Source organism: Phyllostomus discolor, chromosome 5 (assembly GCF_004126475.2).
Source record: "Phyllostomus discolor isolate MPI-MPIP mPhyDis1 chromosome 5, mPhyDis1.pri.v3, whole genome shotgun sequence".
NCBI lineage: Eukaryota > Metazoa > Chordata > Mammalia > Chiroptera > Phyllostomidae > Phyllostomus > Phyllostomus discolor.
Window position 1 is genome coordinate 144060437 of NC_040907.2, and position 27678 is coordinate 144088114.

The 27678-nt window shown below is 43.4% G+C and overlaps 1 protein-coding gene across 1 annotated transcript; it reads right to left on the minus strand.

The window, feature by feature from the left end:
- Positions 1-1991: 1991 nt before the first annotated feature.
- On the minus strand, positions 1992-27678 carry LOC114497479 (lysosomal acid lipase/cholesteryl ester hydrolase-like). Its single transcript, XM_036026967.1, has 10 exons — positions 27655-27678; positions 27290-27401; positions 26226-26343; positions 17381-17579; positions 16180-16289; positions 14390-14526; positions 10419-10565; positions 9373-9444; positions 3042-3113; positions 1992-2222 (listed from the first exon to the last, which is right to left on the minus strand). Exons 1-10 carry the CDS (start codon positions 27660-27662, stop codon positions 1992-1994), a joined length of 1206 nt encoding a protein of 401 aa, XP_035882860.1. The 5' UTR covers positions 27663-27678.

A 27678-nucleotide genomic window follows, 5' to 3' on the forward strand; every position in this document is an offset into this window, starting at 1 on the left:
CAAACCAGTTTGCCTTGGTCGAAGGAGAAAGAAGTGTTCTTTTGGGGGGGGGACATTAGGCCAGTGAGGAGAGGAGTGGCATCCTCCCAGGGATGTACATCCTTTGCATCTGGTACAGTTCTGCTCTTTGCTGTACTTGCCAAGAAAACACAGATTCCACTGCAGTCCTGTGCAGTCCCAGATGTTACATGTGCATCTCACTCTATTTCGCTGACTAAGCCCACCATTTTTCACACATTTTCTCTGTCCACACATTGACTGAGTCACTATAGTCTAGGCTGTGTATAAGATTTTGGGTAAGATATCTTCCGGTCTCAGCTCACAGCGTAGCAGGACAAATCACACCAGTCCCACAAATCAAAGTGTCGGCCCCTCTGACATATTTGTCTCGGCCAACTTCTGTTGCTTCATTTGTTCATGGAGGCAGTTGAATGGACAGTCCTTGAATCCATGGTCCTGCCTGTAACAGGCCACTGCCTGCAATAGGCCACTGCCTGCAGGTGGGGTCAGTCACTGCTGAGTCTCCCCCCTGCCTCACTCGGTGGACCCTGCAGGATGCTGCTGAAGGCCAGTGCTTCCAAACTATCCCCAGTGCTCCTTGGGTTTGAGACCACTCTCTGCTCCCCACTGGAGAGGATCAGACATTCACAGGCAGTATTAGTGAGGTTCACCATGAGTCAGGAAGAGGGAGAAAAGATGAGAGGGAAAAGCATAAGTCTCACCAAAAGAGAAAGGGAAGTAGAAAATGGCTGCTAAACAAAGAACACACTAACACACAACCCTTCAAGACTATGAGCCTCATGGAGTTTTATTCAAAGTTCAAATATGGCTGTTTACATGTTACAAAGCAGTTATTATGCTGTCTCCACATATTAGCGAGTACCAATTATTGTTTATTATTGCAGCTAAAATAACCATATCAGAACCATTGCAGCTTCCGGACACAGGGGTGCAAATCAGGGGTAGTGAAAATATGTGCACATACAGAACTAAAACACAAAGTGATTCCTGAGCTTTAGTCTTACCAAGTTCACATTTCTTTCTAGTGAAAACGCATTAGGGCACTCCTCAGGGGCAGCCTCGGGGCTTCCGCCTCACACACGGCCACCCGAGCTACACCAGCTGGTGAAGACAGTACATTGACTTCAGGAAAAACAGTGGCATCATCTCTCCACAGCACTTTTCTTCTCAAAGCAGTGGATTTAGGACCTGACTCACAATTCAAGGTTCATGAACACACATGGTTGTGTGTATCAGTCTTCAAGTATTGAGCATCAGCTGTTGTTGTTTAATGAGTGGAATTTGATTTTGAGGACTGCAGCAAACTAATTTGCTTCATCTGAGCAATGTAAACTCTTGGTAAATAACAGCTATCACAGATGAGATTTGATAAAACTCATTATAGAACCTTTATAACTGACACGGCTGGAGTGTCACTGGATTTGACTCGGCACCTACTTCATGAGGACATGACAGAGTGTCCTTTAGATCCCCAAACACAGGCCCGTTCCGCTGGACAGCCTCTCGGGGCCCAGTGATGAGAACTGGGTGCTTATGCACCAAGCTTCCCTCAAGGCAGTCTCAGGTTATTTACCAATGAACAGCTCAGTCTAAAAGTTCCAACACAGGGGGCAGTGTGTGCTGTGTGTGGGTACAAAAAGAAATACGGTGCATTTGAACCTGTGTGGACAAGCAGAATGGTTATGACCTTTCACATGTCAGTGATATTTTAGAAGACTTAAAGAAACAACCCTGTGGTTGAAACACAAGCTGCATATTTGTCCATGATTAAACAACAACAGAAAAGCCAGTGCATTTCTAACCCTAACTGAAGAGACTTAGGTTATCTTCAACATCATCATTTTCTTGGATATAAAACTATAAAAGGGCTGGGAAAGAAAAATAAGGACTTTAGAAAAATTGAGCCAAGACATTTTGGACATGCTTTGATCACTGACTTAATGACGTTGAATGTGTCCAGCTGGCCTTCACTAATACTTTCTCATGAAGTTCACCACCTCCTTGTAGAGCTGCCAAGGGGCATCCAAGCCCCAGATAAAGTCCAGATGTTCCCACCCTTCAATACACTTGTGGTACACCAAGTTGGGGATCTGGGTCAGTAAGGCATTGACATCGATGACGTCCGCGAGCCAGTCCTTGTCCCCGCTCCACACAGCAGTCGGCACAGACATGTCTCTCACGTTGTAAGCGGGAGGAGAAGTCTGTAAGAAAAACCCACAGAGCACTTTGTGGTGGTTTAAGTTACAAAAACATAATTGACAGTCTCCACTAAACACTGAGTAGTTCATTGAGAATAAACTACATTTTGAAAATTGTTCTCAGTTTACTTTTCACGTCACTTTACCAGAAAAAAAAGAAACCTAACCCACAATGAAAGAACAGTTACTATAGTAATGTGGTGGGCTTGGTAACAAGTGTTTAAATCCCCTGGAAGGAGGCTGTACTCCCAGGTGGTCAGTGCAAACCCACAGAACCAAGCAGTTGGGAAGGGGCTATGGATCCATATCCTCCTCCTTTCCCTCCCTCTGGGGTGTGACACAAGGCACAGAGGGTCTCTAAGCCTCAGTTTCTTCATGTTTGATCATCATCATCATCACAGGGAAGTTGCAAAAATTAAATAAAATATGGCAAAGTGCCTTACACTTTAGAATACTTAGCACTCAAAAATGGTAAATTTCTTGGTATATGGAAGAAATGGCTTAGGCAATGTAATCTGGCCAAGGCCCTCCAGCTACAGATGACAGACCTAGTTTTGTCTGATTCTAAAGTCTGTGTTCCCGATCACTGTGAGTCACATGGAACAGTGATGGTGACAGCTGGTCCACAGGGCCAAAGACAGAACAAAGAGGGGAGGCCTGGACCACAACACCGACCACCGAGTTCAGCTTGTTCTGGAACTGAATGCTATCTGCCCAGCTCTCCCAAGCCTTTTCATGCACCGAAGCCCTGGCAGCGTCCCGACAACGACTTCCTTGATGCGTCTCCAGGGCCCATGATTTCTGAAGACTTTCAAGACTTACCTGGTTGTAATGAAAATAGTTCTTGTCCTCACTCCCCCAGTCAAAGGCTTGAAACTTTTGTGATTTTATAATCTAAAGAAGAGATAATTTGGAAAAAAAGTTATCTGGCACAGATGTTCGAGATAACGTCACAGGTTGCTAGAATCAGCCACGTCCTCAGAACCAATTCATCATCACCAAGCCCTTATTTTATGAAATGTTAAAGGGACTTATCTAAGAAAAGAAGATTAAAAAAAAACATGTATAGTAAAAGGACAGCAAACTCACATTTATTAACAACCACACCTAAAGCAAAACCAAAAGAAGCTAAGCAAACAGCTAGAACAGGAACAGAACCACAGAAATGGAGATCATATGTAGGGTCAGCAACAGGTGAGTGGGAGGAGGAGAGAGGGGGAAAAGGTACAGAGAATAAGTAGCATAGACTGTAGCTTGGAAATAGATAGGGGGAGGGTAAGAATAGTATGGGAAATGTAGAAGCTAAAGAACTTTTAAATATGACACATGGACATGACTAAAGCGGGGGATATGGGTGGGAGAGGGTATACAGGGTGGAGGGGAGGGAAGAGGGGAAAATGGGACAACTGTAATAGCATAATCAATAAAATATATTTAAAAAAGAAAGAGAAATATGGATAATGTTTATAAATAACATTGAGTGGGGAAAAGAAAATGAAAATGAACAAGCACCTTGGTTACACTTACATGACAAGTATATGTGGCCAAAGATCAGGAGGAAATACTCATAACATTAAGCTATAGGCTAGATGGGTTTTTAGGTGACATTTTAAAAATTATTTTTACATCTTGAATGGTAATAAAAATGTCAATAGGTTCAACTCTTCTAAAGTACAATACATATTGTCTTAAAGATATGCCAACCCTCTGGCCTCTAAGTCTACTTCTACAACTAGACCCTAAAAAAATAATCTAATGTATAAGGAGAGATCTTTAATTCAAGAATATTCTTCCCAGAATGTTTACTATTGCAAAAAAAGGCTATCATAGCAAAAATAATAGTAATGGTAATAATTATACCATTAATAATAATAATTCAAGCAAAGGAAAACTGTCCGCAGTTACAAATATTTAAAATCATTGACCTGAACGGGTATTTTTGATTAAAGCAGAGACGGCTAATGGCCCATTCTTGCCCTCTTCCTTAATCCCCGAAGCTTTCACTCAGCACATGGCCACCAGGGCAGGCACCACATCCCTTGCGGGCTTCCTTCCTGCGGCGGGAACACACTCGGAGACCACCCGGCTTCCCTCAGACAGAAGAGGACCGCAGCCAGTAATGGCAGAGCTGCAGTGCGGAGGGAACCGGGATCCCGCGTGACCCCCAGGAGCACCACCACACCCCCCGCACCGCACACCTGTGCCGCTGATGTCTGGACTATATCATGAGAAAGACAAACTATTCACAGGCTGTGTTTTGGCATCTCTGATTCAGCAACTTAGCAAATATAATGCTATTTAACTAAAAAATTTTTAAGCTACCTAAATGTGCAGATAGTAGGATTGTACTTTTGTAATGAAAACACTTACACCAAAACAATGTAAGCTGCCACTGAGAGAGTTCACAACATGCCACCAAAAATATGCTGTTTTGGCCATTTTAATTACTGACTTAAAAGCACTTACAAAATGGCAGATTCAAGGAAGGTACTCTGGCCTTCCTTTTTCTTTCTAAAAGAAAGATATAAAATTCCCAAGTGAAAAATCCATCCATCCCTGGACCAGAAGTAAGAACTGTTCTTGTCACCAGAGACAGGGAGAGGCCTAGAGAAACTGTACAAAAAGACCTGGATAAAATAACTCTTATCTCCTTTAGTCTCTCGTATTTATTTTAGTAATTTTTTACAGCTGTTATTCTTTGTTCAACCTAGTACATAAGCACTTAGGCCTAGGCACTTCTTTGAGTCTTCATTTTTCTTGTGAGAGCTCTTATGCACACGTAAATAAGATTCATGTGTCTTTCTCCTGTTAATGTCTTACGTCGGTCCCAGACAGAAAGCTTAAGAGGGGAAAGGGAAATTTTAGCCTCCTCTACAAATACCAACACACGAACAGTAGTTATCCCTGGGGGTGGAAACATGGGTTCTTCTCTGTACTCTCATATACTTTTAAACTTCATAATGAACACATATTACATGTATAATGAAAATTATGCTAAACGTTGTTTTATAAAGTTTTCAAGAGCCTACCTGATGTACATATATTTAGGTTATTAGTAGGTTTCAAACAACAGAACATCAGAATGGTAACAGGAACTACTTAAAATGCAGATTGCAGGAACATACCTCCAGGAATTTGAATTCTCAACAGGTCATGGGCAGGCCCAAAAACCTGGATTTAGTACAGCATCCTAAGTATTTCTGAACAACCCTGTAGAGACAGGTTGGGACCAGCCTTCTTCCAACACCAGTGAGCACTGGGGCTGTGGACTCTGGAGGCAGGGACTAGGGGACTAAAGGAGGCGTGGCTCTGGGGGGCGGGGCTCTAAAACTTGCCAGGTTTAGAAATGGAATAAGGTTTCTAAACTAAATTTAAAAGCCCAGTAGAGAACTAGGTTTTGGACTGTGTAACCACTATGCTATACATCTGAAACTAATACAAAATAAAACTGAGTGTATAGTGTAATTGAAACAAGTTTTTAATTTAAAAAGAGTAGGAAACCAAAAAAAAAAAACCATGTACAGAATAACAAGTAAAAAGTAAAAATGAGATTTTAGCCCTGGCTGGTGTGGCTCAGTGGACTGAGTGTAGGCCTGCTAACCAAACTCTCGCTGGTTCAATTCCCAGTCAGGGCACGTGCGTGGGTTGGGGGCCAGGTCCCCAGTGAGGGGCATGTGAGAGGCAACCACACATTGATGTTACTCTCCCTTTTTTTCTCCCTCCCTTCCCTTCTCTCTAAAAATAAATAAATAAAATCTTAAAAAAACAACACTAGGTTTTCGAACTGTTTAAAAAAACAGAATTGTAACTACTTAAACAAACAGTGAATTTCTGAATGTACTATGAATAAAATGGCCTGAAAAAGCACCTCCAAACTACCACAGGAACCCCAAACGTCACAGCTGAACTGCAGCCCTTAGCCTGCCAGCACCCAGAAGGCACACCTTCAGCAGCAGCCTCTCCCAGCAAGCACCACGGCAGCCTCAACCAGTGAGTTGTTGACAGGCAGAGGGGCAGCCCCTGGCCACCAGCCCAGAGGAGAGAGAATCAAGGAGAAGGCCCTATGAGACAGCTGCACGAAACAACTTTTCTCAACAAAGAGATGGCACAGGGAAAAGAGGGCAAAGGGCAAGACTGCCTCCCGCAGTGAATCTGGACTTGGGAAACGTTCCTGAGGCACATTCCAATGGGGTTAGAACCTAAAACCACAATGGGGCCCCAGAGCAGTGCTCTGAACCTCCGCCTATGGCCCCTGACCTCGGCCAGCTGCTAGATTAAAGGGTCTGGGCCACAAACAGAAGCCTGGGTTGCAGCCGGCCCAAGAGCTCTTGTGCACACCCAGCACAGTGGAGGAGGCCTGCCACACAGCGGGGTGAAGGAGCACTTCTGTACATGCAACAGCGTGGTCTAGCAGTCTTGGCTGCCACATTCCCAAAGTGCCCTGACAGGTGGGGTCTGGTGGTCATTTGCGTGTTGCTGAGGCATGTGGCACAGCACTCATGGGCTGCAGTGGTCACTCAGCTGCATAGTTCAGCATCTGCCTTCCTCCTGGCCAGTATTCTCCCTACAAAAGTGCACTAACTCGTGAGGCGAGAGAAACTGGACCTTTAAAAACAATGTCCACTAGGTAAGAGGGTAAAAAGTGTTCCAAAAGGTAGGGGCACTGTGGTGATAGAGCACACAAAGAAATCAAGTGCCTATAAACAGAAATGGGGCTGAGGAGAAAAGCAGGAGGCCTGAGTGAAGGATCCTGAATCTGAGAACTTTTCAAGGTTTCGGGAAATTCCTTAAGAGCTAAGGGGTGCTCTTCAGCATATCAACTACCTGTGTTCCCGGAGCCCCTCATCTAAGCCACAGGAAACTGGCACTGCATCACTGACATTTAACACGGGGCCTTACTGTCACCAGGAGGGGCCAAAAGCCTCAGGCACAGTCCTGCCTGGTTCCTCAGGGACCAGCCCAGGGACAGGTGACCTACAGCACTCCCACCTGCCGCAGGTCACTAAGCCACTCAGCAGCAAAGGAGTGAACTGCTGACACATGTGACAACAGGTACGAATCTCAGAACAGTTATGCTGAGTGGGAGAAGTCACACAAAGCAAGTAGAGACTTCATTACTGTGATTATACAAAACTCTGGAAAATGCAAACTAACCTATAATGAAAGAGCAGATCGGTGGTGGTTTGGGGACAAAGGTGAAAAGGGTGAAGGGGGGGTGTACAAAGGGGGCAGGAGAAAACCTTTGGGGTGATAGGTTTACTCTCTTGATTGTGTTGATGGTTTCATGGGCATATATCCATGTCAAAGCATGCTAAATTGAACACTTTAAATATTGTATGCTCTGCCACTTACACTTTCAGAAATCTGTTTTTAAAAAAAATTAAAATAGAGATTCTGCAGTCTAAATGGATTAGGACCTCTAGGGATGGGACACAAGAGCCTTTGTTTTTAAAGACTCTGATTGTAGCTAATCCAACAGCTCTGCCACCAATTCAACTCCCCTTGGGGCAGACTAAGCCTCTCTCAGATGGGTGGGAAGGTCCTTCAGTTTCTCTTTATTTTAATCCTCCCCCTAGGATATGTTTATTGATTTTAGGGGTAGGGAGAGAGGGAGGGAAACATTGATTGGTCACCCCGCCCCTGCACTTGTCCCCACTGGTGATCAGCCCCACAACCCAGGTATGTGCCCTGACCAGAAATCGAACTCGCAACCCTTTGGTGCATGGGATGATGCCCCAGCCAAATGAGTCACCCGGCCAAAGGCCAATTACTTCTAGAGCCTCTCCTAGATAAGATTAAGGTTTCACTTGAATACTCAATGCTGCCAGCCCAGGGGGAACATGGAGGACAAGAGACACACTCTGCTCACCTGCATGAAGAAGGAAAAAAGAAGAAACCTTGTGCTGTAAGAGCCAGACCCTGGAGGCAGTTCTGGAGCCACACTGTCTACCAGTGAGGGCACCCTTACTGTTCTTAAACAATATTTTCTTAAAGGTATACTTTTCAAGTAATTCTGACGACTCTGATGCAGGCAGTCAATGCCCAATGTTTGGAAATTGCTACCCAAGACACCCACTGCATCTTGGTTTGAAACTCAAAAGGTAAGTAATTTCTATGTAAAAATTTAGGGGAGGGGAATTGTACAAAAATAGCTTCTGAGGTAAAAATAAGGTCCTTACATATTGTTAGATTTTAAAAAAAGGCAAGTTACAAAAGAGCAAGAGAAGGTAAATTAATATATTTCTTCTGCACAACTGTTATTTCTATCTGTACCTTTAACCACTGCCTCCTGAAATGACACACAGCAGGAGGTGCAGGGCAGAACACAGAGACATTTCAAATCCCCGGGTACATGTTTTCCCTCTCTGTGTACAAGTATAGGATAATTCTATTTTTTAATTTTCAGTGAATTTTATTATTTGTTGCCTATGTGTAATTTCTAATTTTCTAGAATGAATATGCATTACTTTTGTGATATGTGATAAAACGATCAAACTCTACTTTAAAAGTTAGTTGTTCCCATTTACCTCCATGAGTGGTTTACCCATTGATGTTTCAGCATATTATGTTCACAGGTTGATGCTGAAATAGCAGCTTCTGTTTCCAAAGTGGTTCTAAAAGCTTGTCTTATGGAGCAATACAGAAATAAAATAAATCTGGCACCCTAGCCAGGAAGCTCAGTTGGTTAGACTATTGTCCCCATATGCCAAGGTTGTGGGTTCAATCCCAAGTCATGGTACATACAAGAATCAACCAATGAAGGCATAAATAAGTGGAACAACAAATCAATGTTTCTCTCATGTGTGCCACCCCACCCTTTCCTCTCTCTCTCTAAAAATTTAAAAAATATATAGATAAATAAGGGACTTAATGCAAAACTGACAGAGGGGAGAGAAGGAGAAAGAAAAAATGAAGTCAACTCCAACAGCTGTTTGGCAAACTCACACAAACAGTACAGTTGTGCCAGGGAGGAAAACAAAAGCAACACACACACAAACCAGGGATCCACCAATCGGGGGAGGACACCAGCTCAGCTTTGTAAGCAGACTGTCTTGCTGTTCGGGAAGGGCTTGCAGGAAGGTGTTTCATGGATGCAGAGATTGTTGTAATGCTGGTTTGACACAAATCCCAAATGCACTGCCGGGATGCCTACCTGGCCCCAATGTAACACGGTCTGCACAGAAGTCCCGGCAGGAGTGTGTGTCATGTACAACGCCACTCTAGACTGGGGAAAAAAGTGTTGAAATAAAGAATCAACAAAATAGTGTTAAGAAAGCATTGATAATAAACAAATTTCATACTTCAAAGCATTGAAAACCACAGAGCCACAATCTCAAATATATGAGATTAAGAGCAAGAAACAATTATTTGACTATAAGTATGTCCTATAACAATAGAAACAAACACCCTGGCTGGTGTGGCTCAGTGGACTGAGTGACAGACTGCAAAGCAAAGGGCACATGCCCGGGGTTGCAGACCAGGTCCCCAGTAGGGGGAGCGCAAGAGTTTACAAACCACACAGTGGTGTTTCTCTCCCTCTCTTTCTCCCTCCCTTCCCCTCTCTCTAAAAATAAATAAATAACATACTTTTTTTAAAGTAGGAACAAACCCATACATGGAGCAACATGGTAACCGGGAACAATATGGGCTGAGATTACTGCCCATTTCTATTTTCTTTATCATGCTTTTCTGTGTTTCCAAAATTTTATGCAACAAGTATACCTTACTTTTACCATGAAAAACAAGAAAAATTATCATCACTTTAAAAAACTGCCTAAAACCTTCCAGAAGATCAAAACCTGTTTTCAAAAGGGAACATTACACCCTACAAGTATATTCAGAAACACCAGTGCATTGTTGGCCAAGGGCTGACAGCTTCTAAAATAAATAAATGAATGATGATTCCAAAATTAAACAATTATAAATATCAAGACCTAAGTGATGGGGACCTCCCCACTCAACAGTGTCTGTGCAGGGGCACTCGGAAGTGACCGTCCCTGGCCTGAGGACAGCAGCAGACGGTGCTCCAGGCCCTCGATGAAGTCCATTCTAGTGCCTCTTGAGTGAAGGACCCATCAGAGGTGTAATGAGGGCACTCCTTCCTCTCCAGCATCCTCCCACACAAACAACCATATTTGCAGATGAAATAGAATCACTGGAAGTTTAAAGCAAGTCTTGTTATGAACTATTTAATATTACCATATTTAAGTTTTTCTCATTGAACCCACACGTAAGGAAAAACATATTTCCACAAAGCTCCTTTAAGACAACATGATCGCAAAACTGAACACTCAGCCACTTCAGCAATGTATTCTGGGGAAGAAGTTCCTTGTCTCCAAGTACATCCTGCCAAATAAGAAGAAATGCAAGAATACCTCAGCATTACATCCTGATCCATGGGCGGACCCCCATGACCCACCCCCAAAGCGAAGGCAGGTACACATGTGCCAAGCATCTCCACAGGTGGCCTCAGGACAGAAACGAAAACCAGTGGGTGTTCGAACTGGAGTACTTGTGCAATCTGCTTAGTAAGACAACAGCAGTTGTTACAGGTGTGTGTTTAATCTTTCAAATGAAGAAAAGGAGGCAGAAAGTCAAATAATTCACACCAACGTTTACAGTAGGAAAGGGCCTTAGTGGCCGCTCATCCCAGGGCCGACCCCACAGTGTTTCACTAAACTCCAGTGGGCGGGCAGGGACCCTGGAGGAGAGTAGGAACAGTGCTTGGCCAGCAGCGTGCCTGCCCAGGGCACACACATCTCATCTGATCTACTGGCCAGTGTGCCGAATCCTGCCCACTGCCTGCTGTTTCCTTTAACACTTTTTTTATTGTGGCAAAAAGCTACCATTTTCACATGTTCCACTCAGTGGCATTAAGTACAGTCACATGGTACGACCAGTGCCACATTCCATCTCCAGAACTTTCTCAACATCTTCACCTGAAACCCTGTGCCCGTGAAGCAGTAACTCCCCATTCCCCCTCTGCCAGCACGGCCTGCCTTCGCAAATAAAGTTTATTGGAGCACAGTCACCTCCTTTCTTTGCACATGTCTCTGCCTGTTTTTGCATGATAGGGGCAGAGATGAGTAGTTGCAGAGACCATGTGGCCCACAAAGCTGAAAGTAGTGACTACCGGGACCTTTATAGAAAAAGTTTGCCAACTGCTTGTATACATCGTGCTAACCAATAGCCACGGAACCTGTGCTCAAGTATTTCCGGGATGGCCTCAAGGCAGATCTCAAAGTACTTCTCCAGCAGGAAATAAGAAAAAGATCTTCCTTACACTGAACCCACATTTGTCCCCTTATTGCTTACACTTTTTTGCTGATGCCTACCCTCTGGATGGACAAGCAGGAGTGAAAAATTCAAATGCCAACAGAGGCACTTTTATGAACTGAACTGTGATTCACCCACCACCACTGAAAAGATACATCAAAGTCCTAATCCCCAGCATCTCAGCATGTGGCATTATTCAGAGACAAGGTCTTTACAGATGGAATCAAGCTAAAATGCAGTTGTTGAGAGTGTGTTCTAAGCAATAGGACTAGTGATCTGACAGGAAGGGGAAATTTGGACACAGTGGACACAGGGACAGACACAGAGGGAGGTCTGAACAGACACAGGGAAAATGCCAATTGAAGAAAGAAGGCAGAGATTGTGGTGATGTTTCTGTAAGCCAATGAACACCAAGCAAACCAGCAGGAGCTAGGGGAGAGTCATGGAGGATTCCTCTTCACAGTCCTAGCCAACTAAGATGGGCGGGTGTGTACATGCAGATGATAAAATGGCCAACAGCATGTGAAAAATCGTCATCCTGTCCAGAGTGAGGATTAGGGAACAGTGAGAACGAGTGGACAGAAAAGCTTATGCTCAGCCTCCAGCAACTGCTCTGTGGCACACAGCTTCATCCCCACCCCCGAAAAATCCATTATCAAGATTTCACGTTAAATATCCTGCTCTGTAAAAAAGGTGCAACTAATTTAAAACATTGCATGAGCGCATTCAACACTCTTCGGGCAAATCTGGTCTACTGCCACTTGTGATAAGTCCTCGACCAGGCAACCAATGGCTCTCTAAAGACAGACACCAGGCCTCCTTGAAGGCTCCTTTGCTCCAGCTTAAAAACACTAAGATTAGCTGGGGAGAATGAGGAACCAAGTACCACAGCAGAGAAAAATCACAGGCCATGAAAAGGCATCAGTTTCCAAAACTCCTGGTTTTGAGTCTACATAATAGTCACATAAATGTGATATATGTATATGTTTTTGAGGTTCTACATAATAGTCACATGTGATACGTATGATAAAACTCCTGGTTTTGCGTCTACATAAAAGTCACATGAGATCAAACTCCTGCTTTTGAGTCTGCAGAATAGTCACATGTGATATATGTGATAAATGTATATATTTTTGAGGTTGTCTACTAAAAACAAGTTAGTAAGATCACTGACTTAAACCATAGTAAGCTAAGCATACATTTTGACTGACAAAGAATGTGAAGTTGTCTTGTACGCAGGAATGTCACCCAAACATTACTGTGGCAAAACTCCACTGATCATTAAGGCAAAGCAGGATGGTATTACAGAAAAATTTGCCTTACATTTACAGGCCTGCTCACCCCAATTCTGATGTCTTATAATACATACCTTTGCATTCTGAGAGCTGCAATACTCTCAACGTCATAGAAGCAACATATATATCCAGCAACAGCAAATTCCAAGGTTTTGTGAACATAACCTTGAAGAACAAGGTTTTCTTTCACTTTGTCACACGCCCAGAAAATACCTGTGTCTGGAACAATAATTCCTAAATACCAAGTCTGTTTGGCCTACCTTGAAATCAGGTAGGGTGCTAGGTAACACCTCAGACCCTGGACCCCACGCCAGTGTAACAAAACACCATCTCCAAGGCTGAGGGAGCAGGGGGGCAGAATCTGTATGTTTACAAGGCTACTAAATCACAATCTCCAAAGATGAATTAAATTGAACACATTCCTATGACACAGCAATTTCAGTTCTCCATAAAAACGGGGCACAAGGATCTAGCAACAGCAAATTAGCAAGAACCTAACAATCCACCACAGCACCTGGTTTAATAAGTAGTTGTATTTCACAATGGAAAACTTACTACGCAGCAGTTAAAAAAATGTAATGGAGTTCCATGTATTAACTTAACAGCTGTTCAAGAGTGAAAAATGTAATCTGCAGAAAATATGCATACTTGAATCCTGTCTACATTAAAACAAAACAATATATTTCTCTCTGGAAATTCACAGACAAGGTCTATAGGAAAAGACCCTGAAGTGAGCACTGGGCTTAATTATGAGGAAGGCGGAAAGAGAAGCTAAGGTAGTTAAGCAGTACTTTATTGGCACCTCTGAACTGTTCATAATGAAAACTGAGGCTTCTATTGCCCAAGGCATTACAAGTTAATTTGGTTTTTGAGGGAATCACATCTTATTTGCATGTCTAGTCACCTATGCAGAGAATCCCATCTTATGTGAGTCAGATTCTAAATTCAGAGTACAGTCTGTATTTCTTGTGAAAGTAAATGGCCAGTACACATGTTATACCTCATTTTAAGTATACATTCCTCAATGGGATTTAACATCTGTGTCTGTATAAACGTGCCATACATAAAACCTATACAGTGCATGCACAGTGGACCATCTGGCCTCCGCTGGCTCTCAGCTCCTCATAAAAACTGCTTCCTCCTTGAACAGAGCCTGGGGGTCACGTAGCTCTAGGGAGAAGCCCCCATGAGGTTACTGGCTTGTGTTTAGGGGCCACGTTATAAAACATAACAGCAACAGTGTCTTTACATCGCCCTCAGTGTGGTTCGGGTTGGGCACGTGGGAACAGTGCATTTCCTTGTCCCATCTCCAGCCTGCTCCCATACACCACTCACTGCACAGAATAAAAGGCAACTCCCAAAAGGTTTAAGGTCCCTTCTCCCAGACTTTCCTGTGCTTGCTTTGTGTGATTGGTGGAGATTTGCACCTTCCCTGACTCTCCAGGTTCTGAAGGAAGGAGTGAATGGGAGATAAACCATGGAGAGAAGAAATCCCACTTTCCATGATAGCAAAACACAGAGAAGAAAAACACAGATTTCCCCCTAATGGCCTGTTCTTCAGACCTGAAAAGGAAATTGGGGGTGGGGTGGGTTAAATACCTTAAGGAGAACTTCTGGCAATTGTGTTAGCCGAAGTGGAGGGCTAATAGAGAAGGTGATTGTAGCTGCAGGAGCCAGGGCAAAAAACATTTTAATCTTTTCGGCCAGTGCTGGGAGCCATGTAAATGCTATAAAACCTGTGGGACAAAGGAAGATGACAGGAATTTGATCTTCTGGAAGGAACTTTCCATGAAAAGGCAAGGGCAGTTGTGCGTGACGCCCTCTAGTGGCAACATGAGAAACATGCGAGCAAACTCTTCAGATGGGGTCCTCTGAACTTTTCTATGCAGAAACACTGAGTTTGACTAAACGAGTAAATCAAGTATTTCTTACGTGATTGTTTCAATATTTCAACCTAGATACTCACTGGAGGAAATCTAGGTCGCTAAAACCAGATGTTTCCTGTTCCTCTAAGAATGTAAACCAAGCTAAGGAAATGCTGTATTCCTAACAGCTAGGGCCCCACCATCCCCATCTACCAGTGACCCTCCCACAATCCCCAAGACCAATTTATAGAGGCATTCAGATCAACCACCAACAACTCTGAAAAGAGTTATGCATTTAGAGTGCCCTAGCATTAAAGTATCTTTTAGCTTCCTCTCGGGTTACTGCGGGCCTTAAACTTGGCTCCAGAATATTACTACAGAAAGCAGTGAGGCAAAGGACATTTAGTAGACAAATCATGGAAGAAGAAATATAAATGAAGAGTAATGCTTAACTTAATGAATAATAAAGGCAAAAGGTTTGCACATTAATATTTGTTTGTGGCCTCTCAAACTGGCAAAGAGTGTTCGCTTGGTAGTGAGGATGAGGCCATTTAACTAATATACATCAAGAAACTTAAAAGCATTCATATCCTCCATAGACTAATTCTCCTTCTAAGGATGTGCTCTAATGAGACCCTGTGATATGAACACAAAGCTATTGGTCACAGTGCACACTCAGCCCTGACCAGTGTGGCTCAGTCGGTTCGGAGTCATTCCAGAAAGCCAAAGGTCACTGGCTTTATTCCCAGTCAGGGCAGACGCCTCAGTTGCGGGCTCCATCCCCAGGAGGGGTGTGCAGAAGAGGCAACCGATAGATGTTTCTCTCTCATACCAATGTTTCTCACCCTCTCTTTCTACCTCCAGGCCCCCTCTCTAAAACTAAATAAAATCTTTAAATACTAAAAGGGGGAGTTCTTTAAGTTACGGGAGAGTCTCCTAATCCCTAATCAGGGGAACACTTGTAGAATTATGGGCAATTTTTATTTTCTTTAAACTTTGCTAATTTCCTATTTTTGTTTACAATGAATGCACATTACTTTTATATCACAAATAAAATGTATATGACTTTTAAAAACTATTTATTAAAAAAGTATAACATGGCATCTTTGTAGTTAGTTTCACTCCACTTAATGTTAAAAGTTAGTGTACTTTCTTGTTTTCTTTTTAAATGCCTCTGCACTTACAAAACTTGTGTTCTACCCTCTCACATCCCCATATTGCTTAATGAGAGAAATACATAACAGGCTGTGGCTTACATTAATTCCTTTAAATTCAAGAGAACCACAAAACATGTCTATCCACTCATGATAAAGCCTGAATTCCCAGAGAAGACAAGCACTACCAAAATTCTTAGGCTTTGCCCTAATCATTACTTCTCCTTGGTATTTAATAATAATAATAATATTATTATTATTATTATTTGAGCTAACATTTGAGCTAACATTTTTTATATTTTACTTTTCAGAACAAATGCAAACTGCGACAAAACATTACATCAACTTCCAGTCTTTATATCATACATACCTATTGTGGTGCCTTGGGAATGACTCACATAATACACTTGCTTTTGGCCGGTTTTGTTCAAAATGTAGTTAATGGAAGCCGGTAAGTCATAGATGGCCATCTCATGAAAACTGCAACCCAAAAACGGAACTCTTTCATTGAGACGTTGCAGCAAATACAGCAGCACACACATAGGAAGCAGAGAGTGTGACCCCTTATCACAGACCGAACACAGCTGCGTGAGCTGCCTCTGAGTGCAGGAAAGAGAATTCCCAGGACTGCAAAGGCCCCCGGGGCCCCTTCCAGGGCTTACCCCGTAAATGAGTTCCACCCATTTTTCAACTTTTCTATAAATTGGATCAAACAGTATGCATTCTTCTATATTAGGCTACATCCAAAATGCTGCACGTAGTTATAGGTTGTTCGTTGTGCAAACATACCACACTTAATTTGCCCATTCCTTGCTAATGGGCATTTGGTAGTTTCCAATTTTTCACTATTACAAACAGTTGTCACACATGTCATTTTCAAAAGCTCTTGGTCTTGCATTTCATGGCCCTAGGTGGGCTCTGCTTTACACCTGCAAAGCAACACTGGAGGATCCACAGCCTGACCCTCTCTGCCCCTGGTATCAAGAGAGAGCCCTGGACCTGGTGTGCAGGAGAGCGTCTTTGTCATCGGGAGAGTGACAGGCCCATTGCTGCCACCACTCATGATGGTGTGCCAGGCTCTTTGCCTGGATCGCCTCTTTTAACCCCCCAATAACCTGATGAGATAGGTATTCATTATCCCCACTGTACATGAAGAAAACTCAGACACAGATGGCTTATGTGACAGGCCTGATGTCACACAGTGATTCATCAGTAGAGCCAGAAGCAAAGGGGAGGAGAGGAAATCTTCTGGGTACAGAATAGTGAGCATTTGGAATGTGTGTTGATAAAGGAAGGAAGAAGGTTATGGGACATAATTCACTCGGCAGCTCCCACACCACCAGCAATGCCAAAACAGCCAAAACATTTCTGATCGAATCTAAACCTCAGTGTAGTCATTTACTTAAAATTTACCTCACTGCTATTTAGTAAATCCCTAAAAAGGTTTCCAATCTTTCATGATCCATCAGTCTCCTCTCCCATGACCCTGAGTTACCCACCTATCTGCACCCGTGTGTCTGTTGAGAGCACTAAGGGAGACTGGAGCCCTGTCACGATCAATCCAAAGATACCTGAAGGCCCAATACTCAGCCTGAAGAACTGAAAGTGTCTTGTGTTTCCGAGACCAGGTGTTTCCCCGGTTGTTCCCCATCCACACGTCAAAACCGGCGTCTGCCAGAATGAAGCCCAGGCTGCTGTTGGGTAGGTTTGTGACCCAGTTACTCGAATCTCCCAGCAAGCCATGCTGCAGGAACACCACTGGCTTGGGGCCTGAAACACACTCATGTTTAGGAGCAAGCAGCACCTATCTTCAAAACAAACAGGTAATGCATAAACAACCCCAAAGCAAATAGTGAAAGAGGGACGAGTTAAAATATTGAGGTGGCAGTGTACTCATATATAACATTACCAAAGAATTTTTTTTTAAACACCACTAGCAAGGTAACAGTGAAACCAGACTATTTTTGCACATCTAGTAACAAGACACACTGACTTAATCATCAAAAAAAATTTAATATATTTTTAAGAACTTATGAAATGTTTCTGTATTTTTCTCCAATAGATTTCTCAGAATTCATCCTAACAAAATAAACCAAAAGGAAAAAAATATCTCTCACACACAAATTTGTAAATATATATATACATGTATTCATATGTCTACACACACATATATATTTATATGTAAACGTATCTCCTACTCACCCATACCTGAGACAATGATACAGTAGAAAAAACAGACTTGGGAGTAAAAGAAACCTGACCTGCAACTGCTTACATTGTGTTAAGAACATTCAGTGATTCATTAAACAAATATTTACTGAGCACCAGCTACATGCCCAGCACCTCGACTGTGTGCTGCAGGCACAGCAGGGAATAGCAGCAAATGAGTAAAAAAAAATGAAAACCTCATCCTCACGGAGCCAACATTATATTGACCATGAGTTTGAGAGTCAGACACTCCTGGGTTCAAATGTGTCCTTTCCTAGTTCTGATGTGGCCTCTTGGGCACAGTATTTCAACATCCCCCAAAATTTATGTCATCCCCATTCAGAATGGAAAGGTAATGTGCCCCTTACAGGGAGTAATGAGATATGAGATATTATATGAAACATTCTTAGAAAAGTGTCTGACACACAGTAAGACTTCAAGAAATGTTAGCTCACATTATTCAGTCACTTAACCAGTCCCAGTCTCAGTTGCATAAATAACTGCTAGGAGGAATAAAAGAGATCATTAACTGTATGGTGGAGTGACTGACACATAGATCAAAATAAATAAGAACTCCCTTTGCCTTCCACCCATTCTTTATAACAGAGAAACACCAGATATGAGCTGATGGTTGAGCGGTAAAATACTTCATGGCCATCTGACTGGGGCCATGACAAGGACAGCGGCAGCACAGAGAGAGAAGCTTCCGGCAGAGCTTAAAGGGGGAAGAAGAGGAAAAGTACAAAATTAGGGACTACTCTGCACTACAGCTATGCAGTCATGAGGTATGCAAATGAGGAGTCTAAAATGTCCAAGGAAAATGAGAAGACTCACTGGATAGTCAGATGGGAAGTGAACTGACGAACTTATTTCTCTAAATCGGATTTCTTTGCACCTTCTTTGCTGAGAAAAGCTGGCTGGAATAACACCGAGGCATTATCACGTGCTTGTAAGTTCTGAGGTGCTGTGGTGAAAATCCTGTGAAGCTGCCACTATTCCCACTTAGCAGACAGGGAACTGTGGCTAAGAAAAAAGTAATTTGACCACTATGAATTGAGAGACAGTAAGTGTGGGAGTTGGGACAGGAAGTCAGGTAGACCTGGTGCCAGGTCCATGATCGGAAACGTGCTGGCATAGGAAAGGACGTTAGCTGGAGAGGAGTCATTCTACACCATCCAGAAAGTCACTCTACCCCTCAGAGAATGACAGCCTGTGGAGGGGACGCTGTCTTGGAGGGAGCTGAACTGCATGCTTGGAAGGAAGCAATCTCTGCTAGGTGGAGGAGATAGAGAATGGGGACAGGGACATGCTACTCAACTTGGCTGCTCAGGCAATTCCCCCAAGGACCAGCCTGGCCCATGCACTCCAGCACCTGAGGCCTGGTGTGTGACACAGCAAACTGATGTGTCAGGGCCAGGGCTACCTCCCCTGGCTGTGCCTGCAATTGGTTTGTTTCTCCCAAACTGGCTCTGGGAGAGCTGGGAACTGACCGAAGGAAAGTCCCAAAGGCAACTTGGACCAGAGAGGGCAAGTGACATTCTCATGGTCATCTAAATAGTTAGCCACAGAGCCAGCAAAGACAGGCAACCCTGTGATGGCCCAACTCAGTGCTGCCCACCTGATTAGGCCCCGATATGGGCAGCAGTGTGGAGGGGAGTGGTCAAGCTCCAAAAACAAATCTGCTAAGCCCACAGTCTCAAAGGAGGAAGATGATGAGCACAGGCGGGAGGAAGATGATGGGTGGGCAGGGAAGTTCCTTCTACCTCCCAAGCCACTGGCCTTCTCTACCTGGTCAGGCCATCACTGGTCAGGCTCTGAAATGGTGTGAGAAATCAGCTGACATGCAGGGAAGAACAAGAAGAACAAGGAGGAGGTTACAAAATCAAGGCGTGAAATGGACCTTGTTTCTTACTAGTTAAGAAACCTGTAGGATTTACTCAAGCTCTCTGAAGTGGAGACGTCCTTTTCAAAGTGGGAAGGATACCGCGGCTGACACACAGTAAAGCTCAAGAAGTAATGGCTCATAAAAACAATACTGAATATACAACTGTAATAAAATAATATTAGAACAGAAGCACAGGCAGGAGGGTCCGAGTGAGAGAGAGACAGAAAGATGCTACACTGCTGGCTTTTAAAGATAAAGGATGGGGCCCGAAGCCAAGGAATGCAGGAAGCTTCTAGGTGCTGAAAAAGGTAAGAAAACAGATCTCTCTTGGAGTCTCCAGAAGGAACACAGTCCTGTCAACACCTTGACCCTTGGCCTCTGACCTCGAGGATGATAGGATCATATATTTGTGTTGCTTTCAGGCACTACATTTATGATGGTTGGTGACAGCAGCAACAGGAAACTGATTCAGTTGGGGACGAATATTCACCTCCATTTCTCATCTAATGACTCTGAGGCACATTGTGGCCAAGTAGTCTTTGCACAGCCGTACAGCCAGCAATCCCGGCAGGCTCCAAGGGCAGGACTCCAAGGCAGCACTGTCTCCTCGGCCTAAAGAAAAGAGAGAGCCCTGGCTCCTTGTTAGTCTAGCAGGAGCCTCCATGACCTAAAATCTTTCAGGATCTCCTAGAAGATGGCCTGTGAGTTGCATAAGAGCCTACCTCCCGCCGCCCCTCTGCAAAGGCAGGCTCTAGACAAAATGGCATCAAGGACTTAGCTTAGTGCACATAAGCATTCCCACCCCTTTGTAGTGAGTGATGCAAAGCCAGACCTGCTCCCTACTTTCGACCTTTCTGCAGTCATGCAAGGGATCAAACAATTCAGGGAAGCTCAGCACCCAGCAAAGCAGGCCCTCGGCTCGCACAAACCCAAAGTCCAAGGGCTGACTCAATCATCCCTTTTGGTTTTAAGTCACTGAAAGCTTCAGGGCCTGGGAGGTTTCCTGAACCTGCCCCAACTACTTAAGATAAATCCTAGCAAGCACTGGTGCCTGGCTGATGTTAGCATTAGATATTAGCATTAGCATTAGCATTTGTCATAACAGCTAACGGTTAGGTGCCTAGTGCTTCATCTCACATGACTTATACTGTTACAAGAGAGCTGGTAAGATCCATCCTGTGTTAAAGAGAAGGTAACTGATGCGTGGACAGAAATTAAGTGACCTGCCCTGGAAGACTCACCTCGCAGAGAGCCAGAATTGAAACCCAAGCCAGCCACGTTCCAAAGCCCTTGCTTTTAACTACTAGAGAACAATTCATTAGAAAACAAAGTGATGGGAGAGACAAGGTGGATTTATGAGTATTCCAGCCATTTCTAAACAACCCAAGCACTACGTCCTCAAACTGGCTGCACATCAAAATCACCTAGGGCGCTCAGACGGCATGCACATTCCCAGCCCTGGCTCTGATTCAGGGAATCAGGGACCACAGGACAGAACCTGGAAATACTTAGTCTTGCCTCGCTTCTGTGGCTCTTCTGATGCAGCCCATCCATAGCTGTGTTCAAAGTGGAGTCATCTAACAGGGAGCTTGTTCAGCCCTCAAAAGGCAGCCCCTTGTGTTTGCCAAGGAAAAGTTCAAAATGTCTGTGCACACTGAAGGCATTTATTCATATCCCCGAACGCCATCAGGCACAAAACTTTTCAGATACTATTGGTGCTTTACTTCCTGATTGTTTTATTGGACAGTTTATATCCCACTTAGGCGAGAAGCAGGTCTGCCTTGTGGCTCTTTATGTACTTCAGCCGAGGCCTGTATGTATTTCTTTGTTTTGGCCAAATGAGATAAATAGTCTGTCATGGGATTAAGTTGCTCAGTACTTCCTACACAAGGCCATGCTCTGTAGTTTAAAGAACACTGACTCAGACTAGCTGGCCCACCATCCTTGGCTCTCAAGCAAATCCCTTTTCCTCTTGGAACTTGGCTGTGTCACCCAGTAAAATAGGGTATTGATCTAGAACACAGGTTCTCAAACCCAAAGACTTCACCTCAGAATCCACAGGAGAGCATGTTAACAATGAAAGCTCTCCAAATCCTTGGCCCATGTCGGACTCTGATACCCTTCTACTTCGAACATCCCCTGACTTTCTGAACTAAGGCTGAGCAGATAAAAACAGAGATACTTCCCTAAAAATGATGAGTTTCTGAATTTCAATTCCCTTATACAGTTAGTGCAAAGCAGGGATAGGTCAGCACTCCACAGAGCAGTTTGCTCAACCTTGAGAAACAGCATGTGCCTACCTCACAGCTCACCGAGAGCTTCTGAGAAATCAGTCTAGACCAGACATGAAAATGGTTCTCGAAAGCAACGGGATTGTGTGCTCATTCCATAAACTGTCTACATATACAAACAAAATTTGTGTGCACACAGGTGTCTTTTAATTCACTAGAGAGAGGGCCCATTGCCTGCATTCAGCTGTGTACCCCAGCTCTGGAGACTGCCCTGCTGTAACTGTCACTCAGGTGGCCATGCCACAGACATGGTGCTGCTAGTCCCCATGAGGGACACAGAGATGACAAAGACATCAAAGCCTTCAAAGACTGAGGGAGGGATGAGGCAGAGAAAGAAGCAAAGAAATAAGTTAACCCAAAGCATAATAAGAAAAGCACCTCAAGCAGGGTGTTGGCAAGGCTGCTGGGAGTTCAGAGAAAGTGTGTGTCTCCTCCCTGCTTAAGCAACCAGGGAGACTTGGCAGTTACACTGGGCTTGGAAGGATGAAAAGAATCCTTTAAGAGATGACAGCTGGGGTGGGGAGGTTAGCAGGTGGAGGGATTGAGCAACAAGGGAAAAGGACCCATGGGCATGGACAATAGGGTGGTGATTGTTGGGCGAGGGGAGCACAAGGGGACTCAATGGTAATGGGAAAAAAATACAAGATTAAATTGTTTTAAAAGAAGATAGTAGGCAGGATGAGCAATATTCCAGAGGTTGTATTCACCAGCCAAAATCCAGGGAGACTTTAGCAAAAAGGAAATAACTCATGAGAGTGAGATATTTGGATTGGAGAGTGTCAGAAAGTAGTTCTCTAATACTTATTAACATAACAAATGCAACTTCAATTACAGCATTAATAATTTGGCTATAGTGCCAATTTAAATCTGTACAGTCAATAAGTTATCAATGTTTCTTAGATAACGGGTAAACACAGCTGGCAACCAATAGTTCTCAAGCACTCCCTGTACACCTTGCAGAATAGGTGTCCAACCCCATCCTACAGAGGCAGGCGCCATGGACATCAGAGCCTACGACTGTACCCACTAACTCAGGGAATCATCTCCACGGTGAACTTCAAAGGCCTACTGCTGTGCAGAATGGGGGCGAACAGTACAGACAACATCTAGGACAGACAGGATATTAAGGGGAGGTGTACATCTTCATTTCACAGGCCCCTGTAGATGCTGAATGGCAGGATCAGGCAGTTGTGCCCGGGCTCTGAGAAGGTCAATCCTGTGGGACTACACGAGATGAATGAAAACCGCCAGGCTGGCAGAAAAGACAGCAGCTGCTGTGTGTGGAGGAGCAGTGGCTAAGCCCTGTGATCATAAAGCCTCCAATAATCTCCACATGAGTCTCTACAGGCAACCAGAGGACCACTGACACAGGACTGAAGGATGCTCACCACACAGCTGCAAACTCTGCTTGTGGCAGCACCACAGTGCAACCAAAACACTGAGAAAAAAACACTTTGAAAAGGGTAAGAAGAATGGTTTCACCTTGTCCTCCATAAACGACTCATGTTTCACTGTATCTTGCAATGATTTGTAGATAGTATAGATGTATGGTTATTTCTGTGTGTATTAAAAGTACTAATTTCTTAAAAGATAGGCAGACTGAGTATTTTCACATTCTTGTTTTGATATTCTTTTTTTTTTAATATACAGGAAGCCTTAAAAATGGAAGTGGCTCAAGCCTCTTTTGGGCTCTGAGTTTGTCTCAGGTGTCCAGTGAAGTGCTAACAAGACCTCAAGGAAGAGTGGATGGGAGTCAGGAGTGATTCTGCAGTCTCTAGCTGAGGTCATGTGGAGGGCGATGGTGGTATTAATAGAGGAGGAAGTCAGGAGAGGAAGTGGCATGAATGAGAAGGTGATGAGTTCTGTGTGAAGGACTTTATGACTTCATCTACTTGGCTCGAATGAGCCAAGTAACACCAACAACACTGTTGCTGACTGTGAGTGAGGACAATGAAGAGCCTCTGCCTTGGACCACGAAATGCAAACCAGCTGTCAGAGAAAACCCCAGGCAGGGTCAGGAAAACCACAGGTTCCTTTAGATCACTGAGTCTCTTGTCCCAGATTTCCTCTGAAACTCCCCTCAGAGCCAGCTCACCGCAGGTATTATATAAACACCACTGAGGCCTCTGAAGAAGAGAAGAAGAAGGTGGGAACCTAATGCTATGGCCAGATTTAGGGTACTCTCTGTTCCCCATTTTGAAGACCAATGTTATCCACTGCCCCACACCTCTGCCAAAACAAAACAAAATGCCAGTAAAACAAAAAGAAGGTAGAACATAGCCTATAGAACCAGAGAGTGATAAAGATAGAAGGGAAACAGCCAATCGACTATTTTTACAGATGAAGAACCCTAGGCCCACACACGTGAAACCACACAAGCACTTAGGGGCTGACACAGCCCTAGCACTGAGGTCTCCCAACTTTTCTTCCTACCCCCTGGGGATGAATGCAAAATCCTGCTCACTCTCTTCATATTCCGGGCCATAGTACCTTCCCCTGCAATGGTCTCAATGCATACACACAGGGCCTGTGGCTCTACTTGCTTTAATTGCTATATGGACAGAGAAGCTTGCAGGTGGCAATAGGATAAAAAGAGGAGGCACAGTCTCTAAGCTTGCTCTTACTGAGTATCCCTGCATCTTTTAATAATGACTTACATTGCTAATTATCTTAGTCAGTTAACCACTTTTAAGAGAAATAATATCAACACATATTTTTCTTTATGGACTCTGAAGTCAATATACAGGGCTTACTTTAGAAAAAAAAGAAAAGAAAACATCATATGATCACTGTGGAATGAAATACAAGGTTTGTCTGGAAAAACTCAAGCCATTGTCAATATAATGAGAATGGTTTGCACGACATTGATGCAACCTAGTTGCCAAGAAGAGTGGACTGGAATGCAAATGTGTGAACAATGATGACTTCCCTGTTCTAGATAGTGGGGGCAGTAGATGCCATTGAGTGAGCATTTGTACTGTGTGGCTGTTGCATTCAAAATGACTGCATCAAATTTTGCACTAAGCTTGAACATTCCTCTGCAGAAACGATTCAAGGGATTCAAAAAGCCACAGCTATGGAAACTGGTGATTGGCAACTTCATCACAACAATGTGCCCACTTATGAATTAGATCTTGTGCAGAGATTTCTGATGAAACATCCAGCCAGCCAGGTGACTCAGCCCCCCTACATCCCAGCGCACATTTGGCGCCCTATAGCTTCTGGATTTCCCCAAAATAAAATCACCTTTGAAAGGAAAGAGATTTCAGATCATTGTTGAGATTAAGGAAAATACAACAGGGCTGCTGATGGAGATTGGGAGAACTGTGTGAGGTCCCAAGGTGCCTGCTTTGAAGGGGACTAAGGCGTCATTGTCCTATGTACAATGGTTCTTGTATCTTCTTCAGTAAATGTCTCTATTTTTCATAGGACATGACCAGACATCTTCTGGACAAACCTCGTGTATGTTTTGTGTGTTTGAGCACAAATTATATATAGAAGCCCTCACTATAGCTCACTATTCATTTCTGTGATATGCTGACAAAAGGGAAGCTTAATAATGTGTATCTGTAAATCATAGAAATCTTAAGAATTAGAAATTAAATTTCAAAAAGAGCAAGGGCCATTTTAAGCATCATTAAAAACCTTATTATAGTTAGAATTTATGGAAAAGGAAATAGACAAGTCAGATATTAAGAAAAAAACAGATAATGATCATTAACGAGGTTTTTAACTTTGCTTTGACTACTAGTTTGGGAAGGAATTGAGACAAAGAAGGCACTTCTGCTCATATAAAAATTTAACTAAAGAAGAGACAATTATCCAATTACCTTAATCTCAACCTTTACTTATTAAAGAAAGTTTCTAGACCCACAAAATGTTCAAGATTAAGCTACATCTGGAGAGGATTAAATAATCAGATCCTTATTCTGATATTTAACAATTTCAGGTAATCTTTCTAGAAATTCCTTAATGTAGTTACTGATATAAAAACTGGCCCAGTTCCTGCCTTGACACAGACAACACCCTTACCTTTGTCAGAATGGTCCTTCCTCCCATGAGGAATTCGGTGGAGGCAAAGAATGTATCCATCTTCTGTCTCCACGAGGTGTTCCTCACTAGAAAACCCCCAGGAGGAGATAATTTCACTCTATGGAGAAAATACATAATTATAGCGGAAGTTCTATGGACAGAATCTGACAAAATCTCCCACATTCACAGGCAAAGAAGACACGATGTCAACGACAGTCTCCAGGCTTTGTTTAAGAAATTGAACTGTCAGTCTGCTAAGTCTAGTCACACTCCCATCACCAGAGGAAATCCTCCACGTGTTTCATCCCTGCGTTCTATTCCTCAGTGTTTGGTGAAACCTCTGGTCACCCCAGCATGTTCTACACCAAAGGTGACTAATTCTGCCACAGCTGTGGGCCTCTTTGTTTCCATCCTGGCCCCCAGGCACAAATAAACACTCTCTTTCTTTTCAAAGTATGCCAGCCAATACTGCGGTCTACCTCCATTTTTACTTTAAAAGGCCCCATCCTGGTCTTTAAGTAATCTCTATTACCCTGATACTTTGCACCCAAATAAGGTATTTCCAGACTTTATGGTTTATTTAGGATTAAAAACTTTGAAATGTTTTAATTACTCAAGGGATTGTTTTTGTTTCTCTGTTCTAACAAAATGGATTTTCCAGATCTTTTCATTTTGATGTTGAACTGTGCTTCCTGGACATTGCTAATCACGATCCTTGTTCAATGTATTGGAAAGCAGCTCCCAGTAGTAATGTTCTTGCAAAGTTTTGACACTCTTTTATTGTTCTTTAAACAGATTTAGTGAGACTTAAGAATTAAACAAATCTATACAAATGTCATTTATTGCTCAGTAAGAAGCATGTAGTTTTCACAGTAAGGGGCAACCTGTAAAATACACACCACCTGTGAGGAGAGTCTAGCAAACTGAATCTAAGCTTCAGAGAACTTGAAAAGCACTGAGATATCAAGCGATGAGAGAGTGTGGCTCCATGTAACCCTGAATTTAAGAACATACTTAACACTTGTCACATGCATTCCAAAAGCAGGTGACTTTGAGAGACCTACCACATTCATATTTGTTTCAGGATCCACAGGTGGTGTCTTCCCTCTGGATGTCTCAGAATGCAGGGTCCCAAGGGCCAAACAGAACACCAAACCCAAAAGCCACATTTTCATTCTGTATAAAACAGTCCATTGTTATTTGTCCAAATTTTACTGCACATAATTACATTCATAGATTAATTTCCCATAGAGAGTTCAGAACCAGGTTCAGGGCAAATAAACCTTAGGTGAAAGGCAGATATGAAACAACTGACTCCAATCACATCTGGAAGCACAAAAAGGAGGGATTCTTTTACTAGGAGACCCACCACCCCCACCTGCTGCCCCCAGTTACTATGTGACCTTTGGAGCCCAGCACACCTACTCACTGCTTCATCACGAGGTTAAATAAG

Bases quoted from the DNA above. Each gene is read 5' to 3' on its own strand.
- LOC114497479 (XM_036026967.1), bottom strand. The intron at 3,114-9,372 runs GTAGGCATCCCG...TCTCTTCTTTAG, and splicing joins CCGTGTTACATTGGGGCCAG to ATTATAAAATCACAAAAGTT. The intron at 2,223-3,041 runs GTAAGTCTTGAA...TTTTTCTTACAG, and splicing joins ACTATTTTCATTACAACCAG to ACTTCTCCTCCCGCTTACAA.